The 21,212-nt window shown below is 37.4% G+C and overlaps 1 protein-coding gene across 1 annotated transcript in view; it reads right to left on the bottom strand.

Moving 5' to 3' along the window:
- Positions 1–21,212, bottom strand: part of Spink5 (serine peptidase inhibitor Kazal type 5) — a 60,393-nt gene that overhangs the window by 24,263 nt on the left and 14,918 nt on the right. The window contains exons 6-15 of the mRNA XM_032896569.1: positions 18,592–18,655; positions 17,479–17,606; positions 16,153–16,219; positions 13,391–13,518; positions 11,942–12,029; positions 10,376–10,503; positions 9,292–9,370; positions 7,847–7,974; positions 7,219–7,267; positions 2,294–2,421 (exon numbers count right to left, since the gene is read on the bottom strand). Of these exons, the coding sequence (XP_032752460.1) occupies positions 2,294–2,421; positions 7,219–7,267; positions 7,847–7,974; positions 9,292–9,370; positions 10,376–10,503; positions 11,942–12,029; positions 13,391–13,518; positions 16,153–16,219; positions 17,479–17,606; positions 18,592–18,655 (987 nt within the window). The remainder of the gene's footprint in view (positions 1–2,293; positions 2,422–7,218; positions 7,268–7,846; positions 7,975–9,291; positions 9,371–10,375; positions 10,504–11,941; positions 12,030–13,390; positions 13,519–16,152; positions 16,220–17,478; positions 17,607–18,591; positions 18,656–21,212) is intronic.

The following is a 21,212-nucleotide window of genomic DNA, read 5'->3' as shown; positions in this document are numbered from 1 at the left end:
GTGAGGTAAACCCAATCACAGAAAAACACACATGGTATGTACTCATTGATACGTGGCTATTAGCCCAAATGCTTGAATTACCCTAGATGCACAGAACACATGAAACTCAAGAAGGATGACCAAAATGCAAATGCTTCACTCCTTCTTTAAAAGGGGAACAAGAATACCCTTAGCAGGAAATAGGGAGGCAAACTTTATAATAGAGGCAGAAGGAACACCCATTCAGAGCCTGCCCCACATGTGGCCCATACATCTACAGCCACCCAATTAGATAAGATTGATGAAGGAAAAAAGTGCAGGCTGACAGGAACCGGATGTTTCAGATCTCTCCTGAGAGACACATCCAGAATACAGCAAATACAGAGGCGAATGCCAGCAGCAAATCACTGAACTGAGAATGGGACCCCCGTTGAAGGAATCAGACAAAGGAATGAAAGAGCTTGAAGAGGCTCGAGACCCCATATGAACAACAATGCCAAGCAACCAGAGCTTCCAGGGACTAAGCCACTACCCAAGGACTATACATGGATTGACCCTGGGCTCCAACCTCATAGGTAGCAACGAATAGCCTAGTAAGAGCACCAGTGGAAGGGGAAGCCCTTGGTCCTGCCAAGACTGAACCCCCAGTGAATGTGATTGTTGGGGGGAGGGCAGTAATGGGGGGAGGATAGGGAGGGGAACACTCATATAGAAGAGGAAGGGTAGGGGTTAGGGGGATGTTGGCCCGGAAACTGGGAAGGGAAATAACAATTGAAATGTAAATAAGAAATACTCAAGTTAATAAAGATGGAAAAAGAAGTTTTCAGGAAAAAGAATTTGTCTTAAGAGGTGTGATTATTTTGGACAATATTGCTAAGAAAGCAGTCTATATTAAACTTCTCAAAAGTAATAATGATGGCAAAAGCACATATTTTCATCACTGTATAACCCTTCTGCTGATGATATTTTTGTAGGTCACTGGCTTCAATCTATAAAACGCCATGATTATTTCAACATTTTTTCTAAATTATCGGATGTTTGTTTCCCTCCCAGAGAAACTATTATATCATTAATGATAACAAGGTGGATATGGAGACATAATAACAAACAATCCTTCACTATAAAACAATGACTCAAATATTTTAAGAGTTCATTATATTACAATTTAAATTTTAGTTGCAGCCAAGATAGATGCCCAATAAGATTCAACAGTGAACATTATGACATCTGTCACAAGCTGAATATTCTAGGTTTTGCTTTGGTTTGTGTTTGGTTTTGCTGTTGTTTTGAGATAATATTTTGCCGTGTAGCCTAGGCTGGCATCAAACTCATAATTTCCCTTCTATATCTGCCAACATGTTGAGATTCAAAGGGGCACCAGTAATCCCACGCCCTTTCTTGCCCTTTTCTACTGACATATAACATGTCAAAACTCATTGCTAGCCTCTACCATATCTGATGATCACCAGCAATGAGAACAAATAATACAAACCTGTTATTTCATGAACCTTAGGCTATTCCTTATTCTATGGATCTACTTACTCTTAGTCTCTCTTGTTAAGTAATTATAGGCATATTCTTAAGGACACTCCAATCTGTGAAGACTTAAATAATCAATAACTTTGTGTCTTACATAAATATACTTTGAAGATAAAGGGAGCAGAATGACACAGTGCAAAAATCTAGGCCCATTACTCGAAGATAATCTTTAACCATTTATTTTGAAGTAATTCATGGGAGGATATTAGTTTTATGATCAATTCAAAAGGTAGCTCCTGAATCTTTGTGGGTTGTAATTATGCCTGTAATATAAAAGTGCAATAGGACACCTTTTATATTATCCCATGTAAGAGAACTCTGACAACAGGTTGATCCACAGCACTCGGCAAAAGAAAGTCCTATAAGGCCTAGAGTAGCTTGACTGACAGAAGTGTTTGTGCATAACTTCAGGAGCTTGTTTGTCTCTTAGGGGCTTTACTCTCCACCAAGTCATTTAACAAAGCATGCCTTTCACTGGTAGAGAGTAAAGATAGTCAAAAAAGGTTATTCGATTTACTGGTCAGGTATTGTAACAATTATGATATGATAGCCTCACAAAGTCTAACCACATGACATAATTAGAAGGCAGAAGGATAAGTGAATAGAAAATTATGTCATCTTATTATTATTTTATAGCTTAGTATTATGTCCATCTGTTATGTTCATCTGCTTTTAAGATTTTTCTAGCATATAATCCATGGTGTACTTTGGAATCTCAAACCCAGGAAGGAATAATAGTGCATGATTAGGTGGAGATATAAGGGTGTATACTCACAACACACTTGCACACATTGCACACTTGTTTGCATGTGTTTTTCCATCTGGGCCAACAACAGGGTCATTTTCTCTGGTGCAAATGAGCATTCCATTCTTTGCTTGGTCCTGGAACTCACTGCACATTTCCTGGAAGATAAAGAAAAATTGTAAAGTAGTCAAATGAATAGAACTAAAGAATAGTATCCCAAATAAGGTAACCCTAACCCAAAAGGACATGCATGGTATGTACTCATTGATATGTGGATATTAACCAAAATGTATAGAAAAACCCATGATACAACCCATAGACTGTAAGAAGTTTAAGAAAAAGGAAGGCCCAAGTGATGATGCTTAAATCCCACTTAGAAGGGGGACAAAATAATCACTGGAGGCAGAGTGAGGGAGTGACCTTGGTGGAAGAAAAGAGGGAGAGGGAGGGAACAGGTATAGGGGGCAGGAGAGAAGCCTAGAGGGCCAGGAGAATGAATGGAAATATGCAGCTATTGGGGGTGAGGTATGAGAGACCTTCTAGAAGGTCCCAGAGATCTGAGATGGGAGAGGCTCTCAGGATTCAATGGAGATAACTGTAGTGGAAATGCCCAAGAGTGAGGAGATGGAACCTGAAAAGACTATTTTCAGTAGTTAGAGAGGGCCCCCAGTGGAGAGATGGTATCATCAACCCACGTTCAAAAATTTTGTCCCAGAATTGTTCCTGTCTAAAAGAAATTCAGAGACAACAATGGAGCAGAGAGTGAAGGAAAGGCCATCCAGTGACCAACCCAACTTGGTATCTATCCCATGGGCAGTCACCAAACTCTGACACTATTACTGTTGCTATGTTGTGTTTGCAGACAGGAACCTAGCATGGCTGTCCTCTAAGAGGCTATACCAGCAGCTGACTGAGACAGATGCAGATACTTACAGCTAACCATTGGACTGAGGTTGGGGAACCCTATGGAAGAGTTAGGGGAAGGAATGAAGAAGCTGAAGGGGATTGCAACGCCATAGGAAGGTCAATAGTGTCAACTGATCTGGACCCCTGGGAGCTCCCAGAGACTAAGCCACAAACCAAAGAGCATACATGGGATGGTTTGTGGCCACCATCACCTATGTAGCAGAGGACTGTTTTTCTGGCCTCAGTGGGAAAGGATGAGCCTAATCTTGCAGAGACTTGATACCCCAGGAAAGGGGAATGCCTGGGGTGGGTTGGGACGGTGTAGGTGGATTGTAGAGCACCCTCTCAGAAACAAAAAGAAGGAGAATTGGATAAAGAATTCTGGTAGGGTGGCAACATTTGGAATGTAAATAAATAAAATAATTAATCAAAAAGCAGTTACTTCTTTTCTGGTATCCTTTATTACTATGAGTAATAAATAATGTTCAATGATTCAGAAAATCTTAGAGAGAAATAATATTGCAATAAATCATTAAGAACAAAGTGCTTTCAAGAGCACATACTCATGGTTTACACTACTGTAAAGAAAGCTGAAACCAGCTGGGTAAATGATGGAAGAAGAAAAATTATATTGAATGAGGTAACTTGGGGCCTGAAAGACAAGTGCTGTATATTCTCTTTCATATGTGGATTACAGCATCAAGTCCATCATTCATACACAGACACAGACACAGACACAGACACACACACACACACACAAACACACACACACACACACACACGCACGCACACGCACACGCACATGTACACATGCATGCACACATATATGTTATATATATATATATATATATATATATGTTATATATAACTTAATCATGTATCAAAAAAGAAACAAGGTAAACAGAAAGGGGTCTTTGGCAGGATTATACATTCAGGGAGGGAGGCAATATATTGTAGGTAAAGCAAAAGTAGAGTGGGTAAATACTGAGTGTTAAAGTACTTTACCAGAAGGTCACAGGTGTATATGGGAAACTAAGAAATTGGGGAGTGCTAAATCCAAGGGAAGCTATGTGAAAAGTATATATAAGCCCACTACCTCACAACCCAATTGAACATACAATTTGAGCAATAATAGAATATATACAACAAGACAGAGAGGATGGTTTACTTAGTGTTAATTAAGCATGCACAGAGGGCTGAGGCTGAAGTTGGTGAGAAGGTGGAGTAGATAGGTTAAGCACAGATAAATGTAAGACAGCATCACGGAAACCCAATTGTGAGTAAGCTAATTCAAAATACAACATTTTATAAAAGTAACTGGAATAGCATTACCCTGTATAACTAGACAATGTTGTTTCCATTATTATGTAAAAAATTTCAATTCAAAGCATGGGATACCTCTCTTTGAGTTATTGATTGGGGAGGCCTCACCTCAGACATCTCCAAATCAATACAGGCTATTGCCATTGTTCTTAGCTAAGTTTAACAACTTCATGGAAAGACTATTGCTAAAGATACCACTAAAAGAAATAGAAAATTAGTTTCAAGCTGACTTGGAAACTTCCTTCCTGTTGCCTGCTTTCAGAGTACCAGAGGATGCTAAATGGTCTTTTGAAGAAAAATTTCAAGGGTCTTACCCAGTGCTCAACTCACATGCTAGAACACACACCTGCCAGGCAAAATGGACCCATTGGTGCAAACAACAATGGCAAAACTATTATAGAATAACTAACTCCTTTCTGATTGGATTTGAAGCTTGCTCAACAGGAGGGAACTTTATGTTATTATCCTGGTCAAAAACCAGTGACTAAGGAAGTAACAGGATCTAGGTTAGAACTTGATTTGATACTTCATTAAGTGTCCATGCTGTTAAACTGGCCTGTAAACAGTTATGTTTATACTATAGTTCAAGCTAACTTCCATATTGGTAATAGAAGCTTCTTTTTGCAGCACACATACATAAATGTTCGAAGTGCCTACAGTAAAAGACTGAATGTTTGGCCCTAAATGAAACATCATCATTTAACTTTCTCCCTGCCACTGCTTGGGACACTCTACCAAAGAGGAAGTGGAAAAAATTGTAAGAGCTCTCGAATGGGAAGGTCTACTGTGAAATGTTGTCTGCTGAATATACCAATGGTCCTCACATCCATGAATTCATAGCAGCTGTGGTTGCCTGCACAAGATCCAGTCAGTCAAAATTTCAGTATAGCTGTGCAAGGTTTTCTTTAGGCTCCACACTGAGTAGGGAGCAGTTACTGGCAGTGGATAGTTCCTGAGGTAGAGATAATCATTCTTTGATGATCCAGCCACTGGTACATCTGTTCCTATGCACAGTCCCATACTCATGAATATATGGGCAACCTCAACTGGATTTAGTGGATTATCAGAAAATGGAAAGGCATGAAGTTGCTAGAAGAATGTGCTATACAGCATACAAGGGGTGGTAGAGAGAGAAATAGAGGATGGGCAATATCATATTTCACTTTAAACTATATGAAATTCTCAAGAATAAAGGTAAATTATATTTTTAAAGAAGAAAAAGAGTTTGGGGTGGTCTTGGCCTTTGTAACAGTGTACCATCAGTGAGGATGCTTATAATTGGGCTTTAGAATAAAGGAGAACATTTAGATAGATACCAATAGATACTCCTGTACTTTTGTTGTACTGTGTGTTACCACATATTAACCTGTAAGATCACAGGGGAAGAAATTCAGTGAGCCTCAGGATCAAGCTTTCCTACAGGCACTGAGGTCATTTGCTGAGCTAGCTTTTGTGTTCAGAATTATGAGAAAAAAATAACAAGTCTGACAACTGGAGATTCTGACACATCTTCAGGAGGAGCTCTTTATGTGGGCACGGAGCAAGTGGATGTGAACCAGAGCAACACATTCAGAGAAGAGAGAAGGAGTGTATTCAGAGTAACAAGGATTGACCTAATCAAATACAATGTAGAGCCAAATTTTCAGACCTAAATTACTAATAAAATATAGTTTCAACTAGCATAACAGTTATTTTTAAAATGGATTAGTATAAAGGTAAACATTTAAACTATGCAACTTTCCCCAAATAATGATTTAGTTCATACATTCAGAGATGTTAGAAGCATACTAGGTCAATCTTGTAAGTGGCTATTGAGTGAAACTAGTCATAGAAAATATTTTCTATTATATATTATGTAATTATGACTATATAATATTGTTTTATATATACATTGGTACAATATTAATAAATATAAAATAAAATATATTACATTACATATTATGCATATAATTATATTATATTAACAAATACATAATAAAAGATATAATCATAATATAGATTATATATTATATTATACAATATTATATAATTATATAATATCTAAGGAAAGTACTATTTTCTTTTATATTGGAAAATTGGAAAATCAAGGAAGTAGATTAAGAGTGATTATGATGTCAAAATAAACAATAGTGAAAATAGGGGTCAGGATTGCTAGGACTTCTCCATGACAAATATGATAACACACATATATAATATTGCAAATTGTGATGATTGGAATCTCGTCCTATCTATTTGATATGCTCTAAAGGTATAACTGATGTAAATTAATCCTTGTAGACATCACATTCTAAGTATCAACAATCTGTGGCTAACAAACTAAATCTAATAAAATACAAATGCATGAAAAAATCCTTACAGAGAGTGGCCCCTCCAATTTTTCACTAAATGACCCTCAAATTTTGAACAGTCATGAAGTAAAATTGATACTTTGGAAGAATTTAATCAGGATCATTTTTGCATTAAGAGCTCTCTCTCATACACATGCACTCTCTCCCACTTCCATCCACTAGCCACTAGTCTTACTTGTTTCTCAGACTAGTCTTTAACTTCTGTGCTAAAATTAGCCTTCTGAGAAGTGAAGCAAGGATATGTATTAATGTTTACAGCTGTGTTTGTTTCCATCAGGCATGAAGTTTAGAAAACAAACACACATGGTAGTGAGACAACTAGAATGTTATGCCATTTAACAGCCCAAAGATATGTCATGGGAGTGCAGAGAAAATTACCTTTGCAGCTTCTCTTTTAACCTTTGCTCTTGCTTTGTCTTCTTGAATACTATTAGAAAAAGGGGGATAGATGATGAAGAAACAAATATTGTCTTAGCAAAGATCCTTTACAGTTATGGGCTCATTGTTTAAAGCTTTGACTCTTTTCCAGTGACCACAAAGTCCTACAATATCAAACTTGTCATTTGTTTTCTTTTTAGATAATGAATTAGAAAGGCTCCAATCTCTCCAGAACATGTTAGGAAAAAGGAGCTTTTATACCTTTCAATTATACCCTCTACTCAGCATCTCCTCATTCACACTGTACACCTTCTAACACTCCAGGTATGAGCAACCACTTTTCTGTTGTGTACTGTAATTTGGATTATTTTGAAATTCTACATGCAAATGACCTCACGTATTACTTCTTTCTGTGTTTCCTGATTAGTCCACACTGTTTCTATAATAATAATAACAATCCAAAACTCTCCATTTGTTTTTGTTTGTCTTTAACAAGTTAAATGTGACCTTCAAGGCTGAGAGATTCCTAAAAGAATATACATTGTTATCTTCACTCCCCTTGCATCTTCCAATGGTGATTTCCAAGCCTCATACCCTTCACAAGTCCAAAGGGTCCCACTATACTCACAAGAAAGACTGACACATGGAGCATATGTTCCCATGGATTTTCCCATCAGGACCCCTGACTGGGTCATTCTCTCTGGTGCAATATAGTTGTCCATTCTTCCTGACCTTCCGAAATTCATCACATAGCTTCTGTTTGACCAAAGAGAAAGTTGGAGCCAATGACCACATGATTGGCAAGATCATATAAGTCAAGGAAATACAAATATTTCTTTCTTAATATTCTCTTTAGTTTTAGGATATGTACTGGCTTACCATGGAGTAACTCTAAACTTTGAAATATGTATAAACATTAAATGATAAAATTGGAAAAACTGGAAGGAAGATAAGAATATATAAATAGGGAGGTGAGGATATTTAAATACATCCTATAACCAATGAGGTGGTGTGTGTGTGTGTGACAGTCAAGCCACACATCATAGAAGTTAGAGGAAACTCTCAAGAGTTGATTCTTGCCTTTCTTCCACCTTGTCCAGGCAAGGTCTGTCTTAGATTCTGTTGTGGCATCAAGGAGTACTCCAGGCCATCTGATCAACAAGCCTCCAGGCATTTCTCCTGTCTCTCCATCCCATCTTGTATAGGAGTGTTGTGATAACAAAGGACCACATCTACCTTTAGATTTTATAAATGTAGTTTCCAGAGACAGAACTCAAGGTGTTAATTTTGACATCCAGTACTTGTTGCTGTGAATTATCTTCTCAGCCCGAAAGTGTGGGCTTTAAGAAAGACAGCTTTACACAGGTAGTTTCTATATTATCCTAATGGCAGTATAAGGGAAAGGACAGTCTAGAGGGAAAAATAGGAGACTTTCATCACCAAAAGAATAATAGGTGATGATAAGACATGCAAGTCTTTGGGAAAACCTTTGCAATATTTTAGACTTAAAAATTATGCTTTCTGACTTGAGTAAGTCTAAGTAGGTAAAAGCAGTTGCCATTGAGCCTGATGACCTGAGTTCAGTCCCCATAACCCACATGATAGAAGGAGAGAACCAACTCTTCCATGTTGTCCCCCTCAGATGTAAACCTAGATACCTATGCACCTATACATACACAGGTACGTGCATGGGTACACAACACACACACACACACTCGAGTGCAGCAGAGAGCAAATGCTAAGCTTTCTTTAAAATCGTGCTTTTATACATCATGTTTTTATATAAATCAACTCAAATACTAAGTTTCAAGAATCCATAACAAACATGGACAGATTCCCCTGGAAAGTGATTTGCAAAGACTAAAATCTTTTTGTTGAAAGTAGTAGTAAAACTCAAATTCTTCCATTCTAGTAATTTTTTCCACTTTCCATTGTTGTCTCTTAAGAAGAATGAATCAGTTTCATATAATGTTCATTTCAATGTCATGCCAGACTGAAGGATTATGATTTGTTGCTAGGCTCTTGCAGATGTGTCCAGTTATAGTGACAGAGTTAAGGGTGAATCCCACTCACTGCATATGTTTCTGATTTTTCAGACCCTCTTCTGTTTCTGGTTCCAGCTTCAGCCTTCTTTTCTTCAGCTTCTGTTTTGCTGAAGAAATTAAAATGAAATGAAATTAAAGGAATCCACTGATTTCTACACATTGCTCATTTATGTCTTCTTCATTGTGTAATAACTAAAGGAAACTGCTTCCAATATGCTATCATCCTATACTATCTTCAGACTTTTCACATCAAAAGTTTAGAGTAGGTCTGTGAACTTGCTTTCTATTAATTATCTTTCTGCCCGTGGTGAGAAAATGATGGCCAAAGAACTGTCAAACTGGAATCACAGTGACCTCATACCTAAATAATGATAAAACCTTAAGAAAACACACTGACACATCTTGAGTGTCAGGGAAGATGAGAGGCAGAAGTGCTTCAGCCAAGATCAGAGTTCACCAATGCCTCTGTCCACACTTCTGGTCTATCTCCTACATCATGTACCCCTTGCTTAAATTTACACTTAAACATAGTACTCATACATACCTGTTTTATCTAAATGACAAAAGTGAGTCAGATGGGTAAAACCCAATGATTCCATACACTGATTAAACTAACAGAATCCAAATGTGCTTTGTAAACAAATTATATTGTATCTACAGTTAATCGATGGTATTTCAAACATAAAGGCTGTGAGTGAAAACAAAATGTTAAATATTTTAATATTATAAGCACAGCCAAATACTTATTTTGAGTTCAGTAAAAGTAATATTACTCCCATTAGTCTAAATAGTAAAAGAGAAATAGTAATTCTAACTTTCTAAAACAAATTTATGGCATGTAAAGTAACATTTAAGGTAATTCCATAGGTGTTTGTGGTTCTGTATGGTATTTTTGTTTGTGGGCAACTTAACTCAGTTCAAGCCTAGTTACTGGGCCCTAATCATATTAGAGATGCCTATAAGGCATAGCATTTCAAATATTTATACAGGTTCACTTCATAACAAGATTCCAGATTGAAGAAATAGAAACTCATAGAAAATAAGGCATCTTAAAGCAGGTGCCTTGAAGCACCCACCCTTAGCTCTGGACTACCTCCAAACTCTATACTCACAAGAAAGCTTGGCACATGGAACACAAGTTGCCATGTGTTTTTCCATCTAGACCACGAATAGGATCATTTTCTCTGGTACAGAACAGTGTTCCATTCTTTGCACGATCCTGGAATTCACTGCATCGTTTCTGGACGAGGAAAATGAGGTATTTTAAGTGTAAGATTATTTGTACATTTGTGAGTGTCAGCATTGCATATCCAAAAAGCTGGGCCAGAGGAATCAAAGGTGAAAAGCAATACTTTAAGGATTTTGCACTATTGGAAACATTATAATTCTGTCCTAGCAATGTTCATATGCGATAAGTGTATTCATAGGCATACATATTCAACAAGCATATTCATAGTTATCTAGATGATTACATTTCCTTTGCTAGACAAGGGGGAAGAGTAAGTAACTGTCTTATAAATGTTTAATGGGTGTAGCTAGGTCTGAATTAAGTACGTGCTAATACAAAGAAAAAAGTGATACAGAAAAGTTCCAAGAACTTTTGATTAAGCTCTGCTTTGAGGATATACTCAGGAAAATTGTATGGTTAAAAAAAATCATCCAGAAGACATTAACATTGTCATGGTCATGGAGGCAGTGACTAGCATAAAATCATGAGAAACCTAATATTTCAACGGATATGGCCATGTAAGAATTAGTTGTGTAAAGATAGGAAGGTTCTGAAAGTGGTTAAAAATGAGGTGAACTCTAAAACCACCTATGGTATACAGACACTGAGAGGAATTTAGGCTTTATTCTTAAATAAACGAGAGCACAACAGATCTTTATAATAATGGATAACAGAATCAAATCTTTGTCATTGACAACCAGGTCTGTGGTGGATTTCAGTGACTAGAGATTAAATTTAAAGAAATTAATTAGGTTATTAAAAGGCAATGAAGGGGTAAGGAAAGGAGAAAGGAAGGTAGGGAGAGATCATGAAGAGTTCAAGCATATGTAAATTAGAATGTTAGAAGAATATGATGATCTAGAATTAAGAGCAAAATAGAAGATGAAAATTAAGCCAAGCAGATGGTTACACAGAGATGGGAGGCATCTTAATGTAGTGGGTTGCCTTCTAGAACTGTGATCTCTGCAGCATAAAAGATCAAAAATTGCAGGAATCAGATTAAGAGGGATTACCACCAATCAATAATCATTCTTATTGGTGTGATAATACACCATGACCAAAAACATCTTGGGGAACAAAGGATTTATTTCAGCTTGCAACTCTCAGGTCACAAGTCACCACAGAAGGAAGTTAGGGCAGGGATTTGCAGCAGGAACCTGGAGGCAGGCACTGAAACAAAGCCCTGGAGGAGCACTGCTTACAGGTAATATCTCATAGCTTCTGGAGACTACTTTCTCATGTAACCAGGACCAGGAGCCCAAGGGTAGTACCATCTACAGAGAGCTGGGCCTTTTCACATCAGCTTAGAACAGACCCCATAGGCTTGCCGACAGCCAGTTTCATTATTGGGGATAATGTTAACCAGTATTGAAAATGCGTTCAGAAATGCTATGCTTACACACATCTCAGTCCATGAAGGCCACAGCTATATTGATTAGCTAATCCTTACCTTAATTTCCATTTTAGCTTTAGCCCTTTCTTCAGCATCTCTCTGTTTTTTCTCTGCTTTATCTTTTCCTTCTGTAAAACGCTTCATGCTAGAGAAAAAAAATAATAAAAAGATTATTTTGAATCTTCATCTTGCACAGTATTAATTAGGCACAGACAGAGAACATGTTTTCCTGGTGCTTTTAAAGTACCTCATATTTCTAAGAAGGCCCTTTCATTTTGCATGCACATACATGCATATATGCACACAAGTACATGCTTATGTGTATAAATATCTTTCTTTTAAATGTCCTCTTTTTAAATCATTCCTTTAAAAGGAGACATTCCAGACTCTAAATAGAAATGATGTTTTTTATCAGTCAACTATTTTAGTTTATTTTTTCTTATTGAACAGTTTTCATTTTGTTTTGAAGTATGTAAGTAAGTGTACATAGGCCCATGTGTTGCTTCACTGTTAGTTTTAAGCTCAAGAAAAGTAGCAGCATCTTCATCATGTACCCTTCTATGCACTCACTCATCATTCAGTTAGTACCTACTTTTCGGGTCAACATTGAACTCAATCTGGAAGTACATTATAAAACAAAACAAGCCTATCCATTATTCTCTTAGTATTTATAGCCTGGGAGCGAACAGAAATATTCAACTGGTGATCATAGAAATAATTATATAATTACCAATTGTGACGATGGTTAATGAAGACCATAACTAAGGATTATGAAGATTGATTTTCAACTAGGACATAGGAGGATTTTTCCTAAGGAGGGTATTCTTAGTGTGCAATCTACAAGAAGAGGGGATATCATCTATCCAAAATCCAGAAATGCATTTATTTGGACAATGGGTAGTAAAGAGTTTGTGGAGTTCTGTTCAATGTGATTGTTTACACTGGTAAGCTCAGAAGTTTGGAGGATAAGGCTGGAGGTTTGCTACAAGTTTGAAAGCAATCTGAGCTAGATAATAAGTTCCAGTCTAACCTCATCTCAAAAGAGCAAACAGCAAAACACAAGTTCATAACTCAAAGCATCTGAGAATGTAATGAAACCTGTCTGATTTTTGTTGTGGAGTCAGTCTTTTCCTGTGGCTTATATTGCCAGATGATAACGTAAATGTAGAGAACCTTTGAAAGTGTCCTATCAACACTGCTACAAGAGTTAATTACTGAAAAAGCCATTCCACATATCATTCTGTTCTGTGACTACTTCATTAAAAGGTCACAAAAGCATAGGACTCCCAAGTCCTACTGAGGATGTTTAAGCCTGCCTTCCAACTTGAAAATAAATTTAGTTTATACTCAGACACAGACACAAAACATTGACTAGGTGGGCTTATGGTTTTAGGAGGACATAAAACTGCTCAAATGCATCATAGTGGCCAAAGCCTCCCTGACTACTCTATCATTCATCCACCGGTCTGCATCCCTGCCTTCTCAGTGGGCTGAGGGATAGCTCACAATATCTCAGCACAGAGGGCACACTTGTTCCCATGCATCTTGCCATCAGGGCCACGGATTGGGTCACTTTCTCGGGTACAAAAGAGTCTTCCACTCCTCACTTGGTTTTCAAATTCCTTGCAAAGTTCCTTTGGGAAAACAAAAACAAATACAACCATTTGTCTTTGACATTTTCTGGTCTTTAATTTTGGCACTTTGCATAATAGACTTATAATCACAGAATGACACATCAGGGAATGATGGTAAACATAAATACTATCTAATTGAGAATTATCTAAACACCAATTATTTTACCATGTTCTTTGGCATTCTGAACATTTGTATACTATAATTGTTGAAGGAAGAGAGCTGAGGAAACAGTAAGGCTTAGCAAGCATTTCCTAAAACTAGAAGTAATTCTTTATTTTTCAAATACTCAGGGGTGAGAGGAGGTATGTCATGACATCCCCCACATAAACCCAACAGAATGAAAATATTGAACTTGCGGAAATAAGTATTTTAATGCTACACAATATGGATCAATTTAATGTCATTTATAAAGAGACAGGAGCAAGATAGTACTCAGCCACCATGTGTACTCTGCTTTTGTTGACTCTGTTCATTTCTGACTCTATAGATGAAAACTTCGGAGTGAAGGTAGCTCCCTTTACCTTGACCTGCCTTGTGAACCCTACTTATCTAGAAATTATAAAAAAAATGATATTCAGAAGTGGAAAGGAGATTTGGTGCCAAGCTTCTTGATAATTTTGTTCTAGTCTTTCAGAATGCTAGTATTTGATATAGAATAAACTTTACATATATATATATATACATATATATATATTTGAGGACTTCATATGAACAAACATACAATGTTTTATTGCAGCTTAGTCTATAAAAACAACCACTAACTGTGTGACCTTAATCTTTGCACTTCTGCCAAGATGGTGGCAAAGAGACCTTGGTGACTGCACTGTGGCTCTACTCAGTGGGTGACTCACACAAAGTCACAGGATCTTGATGTTATCACCTATGCAGTGAGACTTTTCTAGATAAGTGTGTATTGTGATTTGTATTTGAAGTTCAAATTTCATTCCAAGATGCTTTTTAAAAAGAACCATTTCTGCACTGCAATAAAAGATATCAGTTTTGAGAGGGGGAATGGGCATGTCCTACACTTTCTGGGTAACAAATTAGAATAAGATGTAGAAAGCAGACACTTTATAACAACCTGGCCATAAAAAGCAATGCTCCATGATTTCCAGAACACCAACAACGATAATTTCAGTTTATAGCTCATGATTCATCCAAGAAGATTCTGAAGAAGCACTTTTGTGAGCAACCCACTGACAGGTTAATTACAGGGCACACATTGAGCCATCACTGAAAAGTAGTCCTTCTTAGCCCAGTTGTGCCTAATGACCCTGGCCACAAAGAGGAAGAAGTTAGCATGCTTGACACTTGCTGGAAAACAGCCCTGTTTACGCAAAATATATGAGAAATGTGACAGGCTAGCCCAGAGTGTCAGGCTGAAACATCCAAACTCCACAAAATGTGTTGTTTTCCATTTTTGTTTGCTGTTAAACAGACCCTGGGTAAACTATGGCTAAACTCAAACTACTCAATTTAGTTTGGGAGTTTTGCTTCATTTTTATAGAATTGTTAAGAGAAAAGTCAACTCTTGATTACCAAAAAGTCATCTTTCACTCCTATGGGAAAGCGTCACCAAACAATTCACAAACTGTGTGCCTGTATTATTCAAAAAGAACATTGGAGGTGAAAACACAACACGGAAGGAAGATAAGATTGAGTTCTTGTGTCTAATGTCCTTATGACATGAAAATTGGGGCCCACTCACAATACCCAGAGCATGACCAGATAAAAACCAAAATCCACGTGTCTTTGCTTCCTCACAAAAGACCAACCATGTCCGCTAAGTCACTGTTATTCTTCTCTGTGTGATAAAGGTTTAATAACCTTAGTGTTTTAATACATCAAGGCTGCATTACTTACTTCAACACAAGAAAGAAATTTTTGTAATAAATTGAAATTTCATAAGATCAACAAGATACGACAAAACTTAATTTTAGGAGTATTTTTAAAGCTACCACCTCAATATTTGTAATCTTCATTAGGAAGAAGCAAGAATTTTAAAAAGAAGAGTCTTATTAAAGAAATAAACACATAGAAAAGTGAATCACTCCAATTGTATCAGCAGAATTTTAGAGTAAGGCACCACTAGCTATACTGCTTAAGAGACTATAGAATTTGGAATTTTTCCTATCTAATTTATACTATGCCAAAACGTTTTTAAAATGTATTCAAAGCAAACTGATTACACCATGTGAGAAAGAGGGCTAATAGAAATGGGCTGAGTGACCAAAACCAAAACATAATGATATATATATATATATATATATATATATACACATGTCATCATCATCATCGATCATGCAACCCATTTCTTTGTATGCTAACCTGAAAAATTAATAAAAGGATAAAAGATCAACAGAATTTTGTGTGCATAATTTTTTCTTTCTCTTGTGAGGGAAGAAAATCAAGGGTAGAAATGGTATATTTGAATGAAACCTTGGCTATGAGTGATTGTTTCAAAAGACTGTACTGATAGTTATACTAAGAATAATATATTTCAGGAACTTTAAGTAATATAAAGTAAATATAGTAGTATGGGACAATCACATTGTGTTTCCTCAAAGGTGCAAGTATAATTTTTATTCATGACTATAGGCCCAACTGCTATACTGTGGCAGTGATCCATTTACCTCCTCGGCATCTCTTCGAATTCTGCTTTCTCTGTCACGTGTGGCATTTGCTTGAGCTTCTTTTAAACTGTCAAGGAAACAGAATCCACATGGTCAAGTCATGTTTTCAGTGTCCACCCTGTTCTGAGCACTAAACGCTTTCCTATCCTTTGCAACAACCTGTTGAAACTGATCCACTCACAGGAGACAAGCACTTCCTTGTCTTGAATTCTCAAGACCAAGACATTACCAAAGATAAGGAAGGGTGTGAACCTGACTCAACTGCCACTCAATTAGAAGCTTTGTTCTACAGAGCCAGATGGGCGTGCCACCTAGAGTGACAAACAGAAGATTGTCAGGAAAATTCTCTCTAATAGGCAGAACCAAGAGCCTTGAAACAATGCTATGACAAGGGTGAAACCAAACTGAGCCTTTCAGGTATTGCCATACACACCCTTCTCTGCAACCTTTTAAACCATGCAAGATACTGGTTTGCCTTCATGTCAAAACAGGGTTATTCCTAAATGATAAATGATTTGCACCTAGGTTCTGAACCCCATCAATGACTCAATTATAGCCTTATCCTGGTGTCTCAGGCTCATCCTGCAGGAAATCACTTTGGAAAACTCAGATTCTTTTTTTCTTTCAGGGCATAAAATAATGAGTAAATAAAGCAGAAAAGCTGCAGAAGTTGGGGCAGTTTGAACATTGAAGACTCATGCCTCTTAGATAAGAGAGCTCCTTGCCGGGCACTCAGAGAAAAATGAAGCCAATAGTTCATCCTTTAAATGACACTCATCTTCCATACTGAATCCAGACATTATATTATCTTTATTAATCCTCATTATTATTGGTATCTCTTTATACCACTATTTAAAATTAGATGGCATTACTCAGGGAGAGTCACTATAAGTCCCCAGAGAAAGCATTGCATGTCAAATGACCAGTTTGGATTATTCAGTGTTTAAGTGTTTTCCTAGTTTGTCTTTATTCTTTCAATTAGCATTTAAGTTATTAGATACAATACATTAAACAGAGTTTTAGTCAATTCTTCCTCCCCTTCAGCTGCTCAAACCCATATCCCCAAGTCTTAAACTATTATATAATAAAACATTGAGCAATTTTTGAGGCATTATACATTTTTAAATAAAGTTTCAAATTTTTCTCTTATAAATATTATAGTAAAGTGAAGAAAAAAAAAAAACAAGAAGCCCAGTTTGTAGCTAGATTGTCTCACATTATAAAGGCAAAAGGTCACATGCCTCATAAGGAAGACATTGTAACTCTAGGGCTCTGAGGGCAGGAAATAGGGGCCTCCTCATAAATGCATCCAGAGACACTACTTACAAGAGCTCAGCACACATGGCACACCTATTGCCATGTGTCCTCCCATCAGGACCACGGATTGGATCATTTTCCCGTGTACATCCAAGTCTTCCATCTTGCACATAGGCCCGAAAATCACTGCACATATCCTAAAGAAGAGAGAAACGAATACAGCAAACAGTGGTAGGAATGGATGATTGAACAACACTTTGAGGAAGTATTGGTCACAAAGCAGAAACAGCTTTGTGAGTCTGGGTAATTCACCTTTAGGTACAGAACTGTTTACTTTCTCATGCATGTATTCAAGAAACAGTGACAATTATATTAGTGGATCACTGTCCTCATTGCTCTCAACCTGCTCCCAATGTCATATCTGATGAAAAGAGGTCCTTAAAACACTATGCTAAACCATGATAGAGGCTAGCAACTTCAGGGATGAAAGTATCAAATCACTGAAATTAGGATCAGTTCTCCACTAGATAATTACGTGTGACATTCATGGTGTTTCTTGTCTTTCCCTAACATCAAAAACTCACAGAATCTTAGGTAGAAAGTAACAACTTCATCTAAATCTTATTTCCTTAATCTATTGGTTCAGGGTTTCCTAACAGTGAGTGCCCAAGCTGAGGTTTCAACTTTAAGGTAATGGTTGACCTTAGTTCCCATTTACTTCTGAAATGATTGGTTTATTTTTCTGTTTCTCTTCTTCATTATTAATTAATTATATTAATTTTATCAATAATGAATATTATTAAGAGAGCCTACTGGTCTTACGACCAAAGTAAACAAATCTGGTTTCAAGATCTTAACTGCTTTTTCCATGTGAACAAAAAGGATGCAGAATTTTAGTCAAGTAAAAATTATTCCTTTAGAGCATCCCAACCTATGGTGGAAAAACATGGCTACTTTTGCCTTTACTCAGTGGTTCTCAACCCCTCCAGGGACTGACATTTCAGATATTCACAATAGGATTCATAATAGTAGCAAAGTTACAGCTATGAAGCAGCAAGGAAATACTTTTATGGTTCGGTTGCCACAACTTGAGGAACTGTATTAAAGTGTCTAGCATTAGGAAGGTTGAGAGCCACTGCTTTACACTGTGACCAGTGTCCCCACATTGGCACTTGTCCTTACCGTCTCTAGGTGGCTGCTGCCACATTCACCTTCACTTTTTACTTCAACATGGCTCTGGCTTTTCCTGGAATCAAAAAGTTCATTGACACAGAGATTAGCATGGTACAATTGCCAGTATGGCAACCTTCTGCCATTATTCTAACTGCTTATACACCTAAAAACAGTGTTACATTTTAGTCTTTACTTAGCTGGTATAATGAAAGCCCCTGTTTACAACTTTAAAGAATAGCAAAGAAATGTAGTCACATTGGGGGCTAAATTTCAGGTTTACAGTAGATGTTGCTGCCTTTCCAAGTCCTTAGTTGTTTGTGGTGCTATTGTTAGTTTTTATATAAAATTCATTTTTAATGTCTATACTTTACATTATGAGATCCTTCTAGGCTAACTTATATTTCATTGTTCATAAAAGTACATAAAGCCTTATTATTAACTTTGTTCAATCTAATAGAACTTTAGAGAATATTTAGAACCATAAATGTAAATAAATTTTATTTACAGAAGCAGCTTATAATTCAGCATGTACATAACAATAGAAACAAATCTAAGAATGGAGGAGTAAGAGGACAAACAGATTTTCAGGATATATAGGCTGACAGAAAGTCATTTGGAATATTGTACGTTTTCTAGAAGTCAGAGCAATGAGTCACAATAGCACGATGAGTCATATGATATTCTGGGAGAAAATATCACATGGATCAGAGACTTAAAATTTAAACTATTAGCCTTCACTTATGATGTAGTATAGTTCAATATATTTAAAGTAGCTTCTTAAAAATGCATGCCTTAGAGAACAGAATGTTCCTTATTCGTCTATTTAGCTTTTCTATTTTAAATCATATCGCATTATTTTATTTATTATTTATTTATTTAGTGTGAGGGGTAGGAAGGGGGGGTTCTTGTCAAATCTTGTAATTGGAAGCCAAAGTATAATCTACTAGAGTTAGTTCTCTCTTTCCGTAATGTGGGTCTCAGGAATGGAACTCAGGTTGTCATGCCTCATGGCCACCACACTGGCCCTGGGTTTTCTATTTTTTAATTCTCACTCTCAGTGGCTGCTCTCTGAAATTACAGTCATGAATAGATCAGAAAGGTGAACTGGAATTCTGTTTATTGAGACCTCTATTATAAGAAAGGACAAAAGAAGGTCCAGTGAAGATCCCTGTACAACCCTATGTGATGCTCTCTGAAAACTGACAGTGAAGCCCCACCCATACAATTGGAGAACCAGCAGTCTCAGTTTAAACTGGACTCCTTTTATCTTTCAGACACTGGATCACCAACCAGGTAGCATACCCCAGCTGATTAGAAGCCCCCAAAACATATACAGCAGAGGACTACCTAGTCTGGGTTCAGTCAGAGAAGCTGACCTAATCCTCAAGAGACTGGAGGCCCCAGGGAGTTTAGAAGTCTGGTGGGGTGAGAGTGTGGAGTGGGGCCATCCTCATGGAGACAGGGATTGGTATGGGATGTGGAACAGTTGGAGGGTAAACCAAGAGGGGGATAAAATTTGGAGAGTTAAAAAAAAAAGGTGTGCTGGAACTTGTGAGAGTGACCAACCAATGTCTGATTTAACTTGAGGTTCACTCCACAAGAGGAAGTCCATCATGTCCTACACTGCTTGGATGTTCAGGGTAGAACCAAACAAAACTGGTCTAAAAAATTTTTAATGAAATGGTTTCTAATAATATTCTGCTATCCTCAGAGATCAGTGCCAGACATCATCAGGGAGAGTAGATGAGAGCAGGCACAGAGACCCACAGCCAGAGTTTAAAAAGCCTAAACTCAGTGTCTTCATCTGGTCTCACCCCTTGGAGATTGGTGAACCTCACAGATGGAGAGAAAAGACTGAAGGAGTCAGAGGGGATATAGGACACCAGGAGAACAAGCCCCACCAAATCAATTAAGCAGGGTTCACATGGGCTAACAGAGGTAGAAATGGAAAAACACAGAGCAGAGCCGGCATGGGTCTGTTGTGGCTGTGAGCTTGAGGTTTTTATGGGACACCTAACAGAGGGAGTGGATAGTCTCTGACTCGTTTGCCTGCTCTTGAGACTGTTTTCCTCCTATTGGGTTGCCTTGTCCAGCCTTGACATGAGGGATTTTGCCTTGTCTCACTGTATCTTGTTTTGTCCTGCTTGGCTGTCATGCTCTTTTCTGAAGAGAAAATGGAGGGGGAGTGGATCTGGGGAAGAGAGGAGGTGGAGAGGGCTTCAAGAAGAGGAGAGAGAGAGAGTGGAAACTGTGGTTGGGATACATTGTGTGAGAGAAGAATCTCAAAAAGAAAATGTTCAGAATTTCAAACACTAACTATTGCCCTATTACCTTCTGAAACATTGGCTATTGTGTTTCCAGAAACAAAAGACCAGTTCATTCAAGTTTGTGGTCATAAACAGGCTGCAGAGCAGGTGTGCATCTTGTTGGTTAAAGAAAATTAACAACCAGAACAAGCTCTGAGGGTGGAGGAAGAACACAAGGAACAATGTAGGCCAGTGAGATGTGATATCTACTTGGCAAAGAAGTTCAAAATTCATACTTCCATTTACATACTACATAATATTATAATTTCTTGAGCATTTAAATATTATTTGATATGATAACATTCTATGCATGAAAGAATATAA

This window comes from Rattus rattus, chromosome 3 (genome assembly GCF_011064425.1).
Source record: "Rattus rattus isolate New Zealand chromosome 3, Rrattus_CSIRO_v1, whole genome shotgun sequence".
Taxonomy (NCBI): Eukaryota; Metazoa; Chordata; class Mammalia; order Rodentia; family Muridae; genus Rattus; species Rattus rattus.
This window is presented reverse-complemented; position numbering and strand designations above follow the sequence as displayed.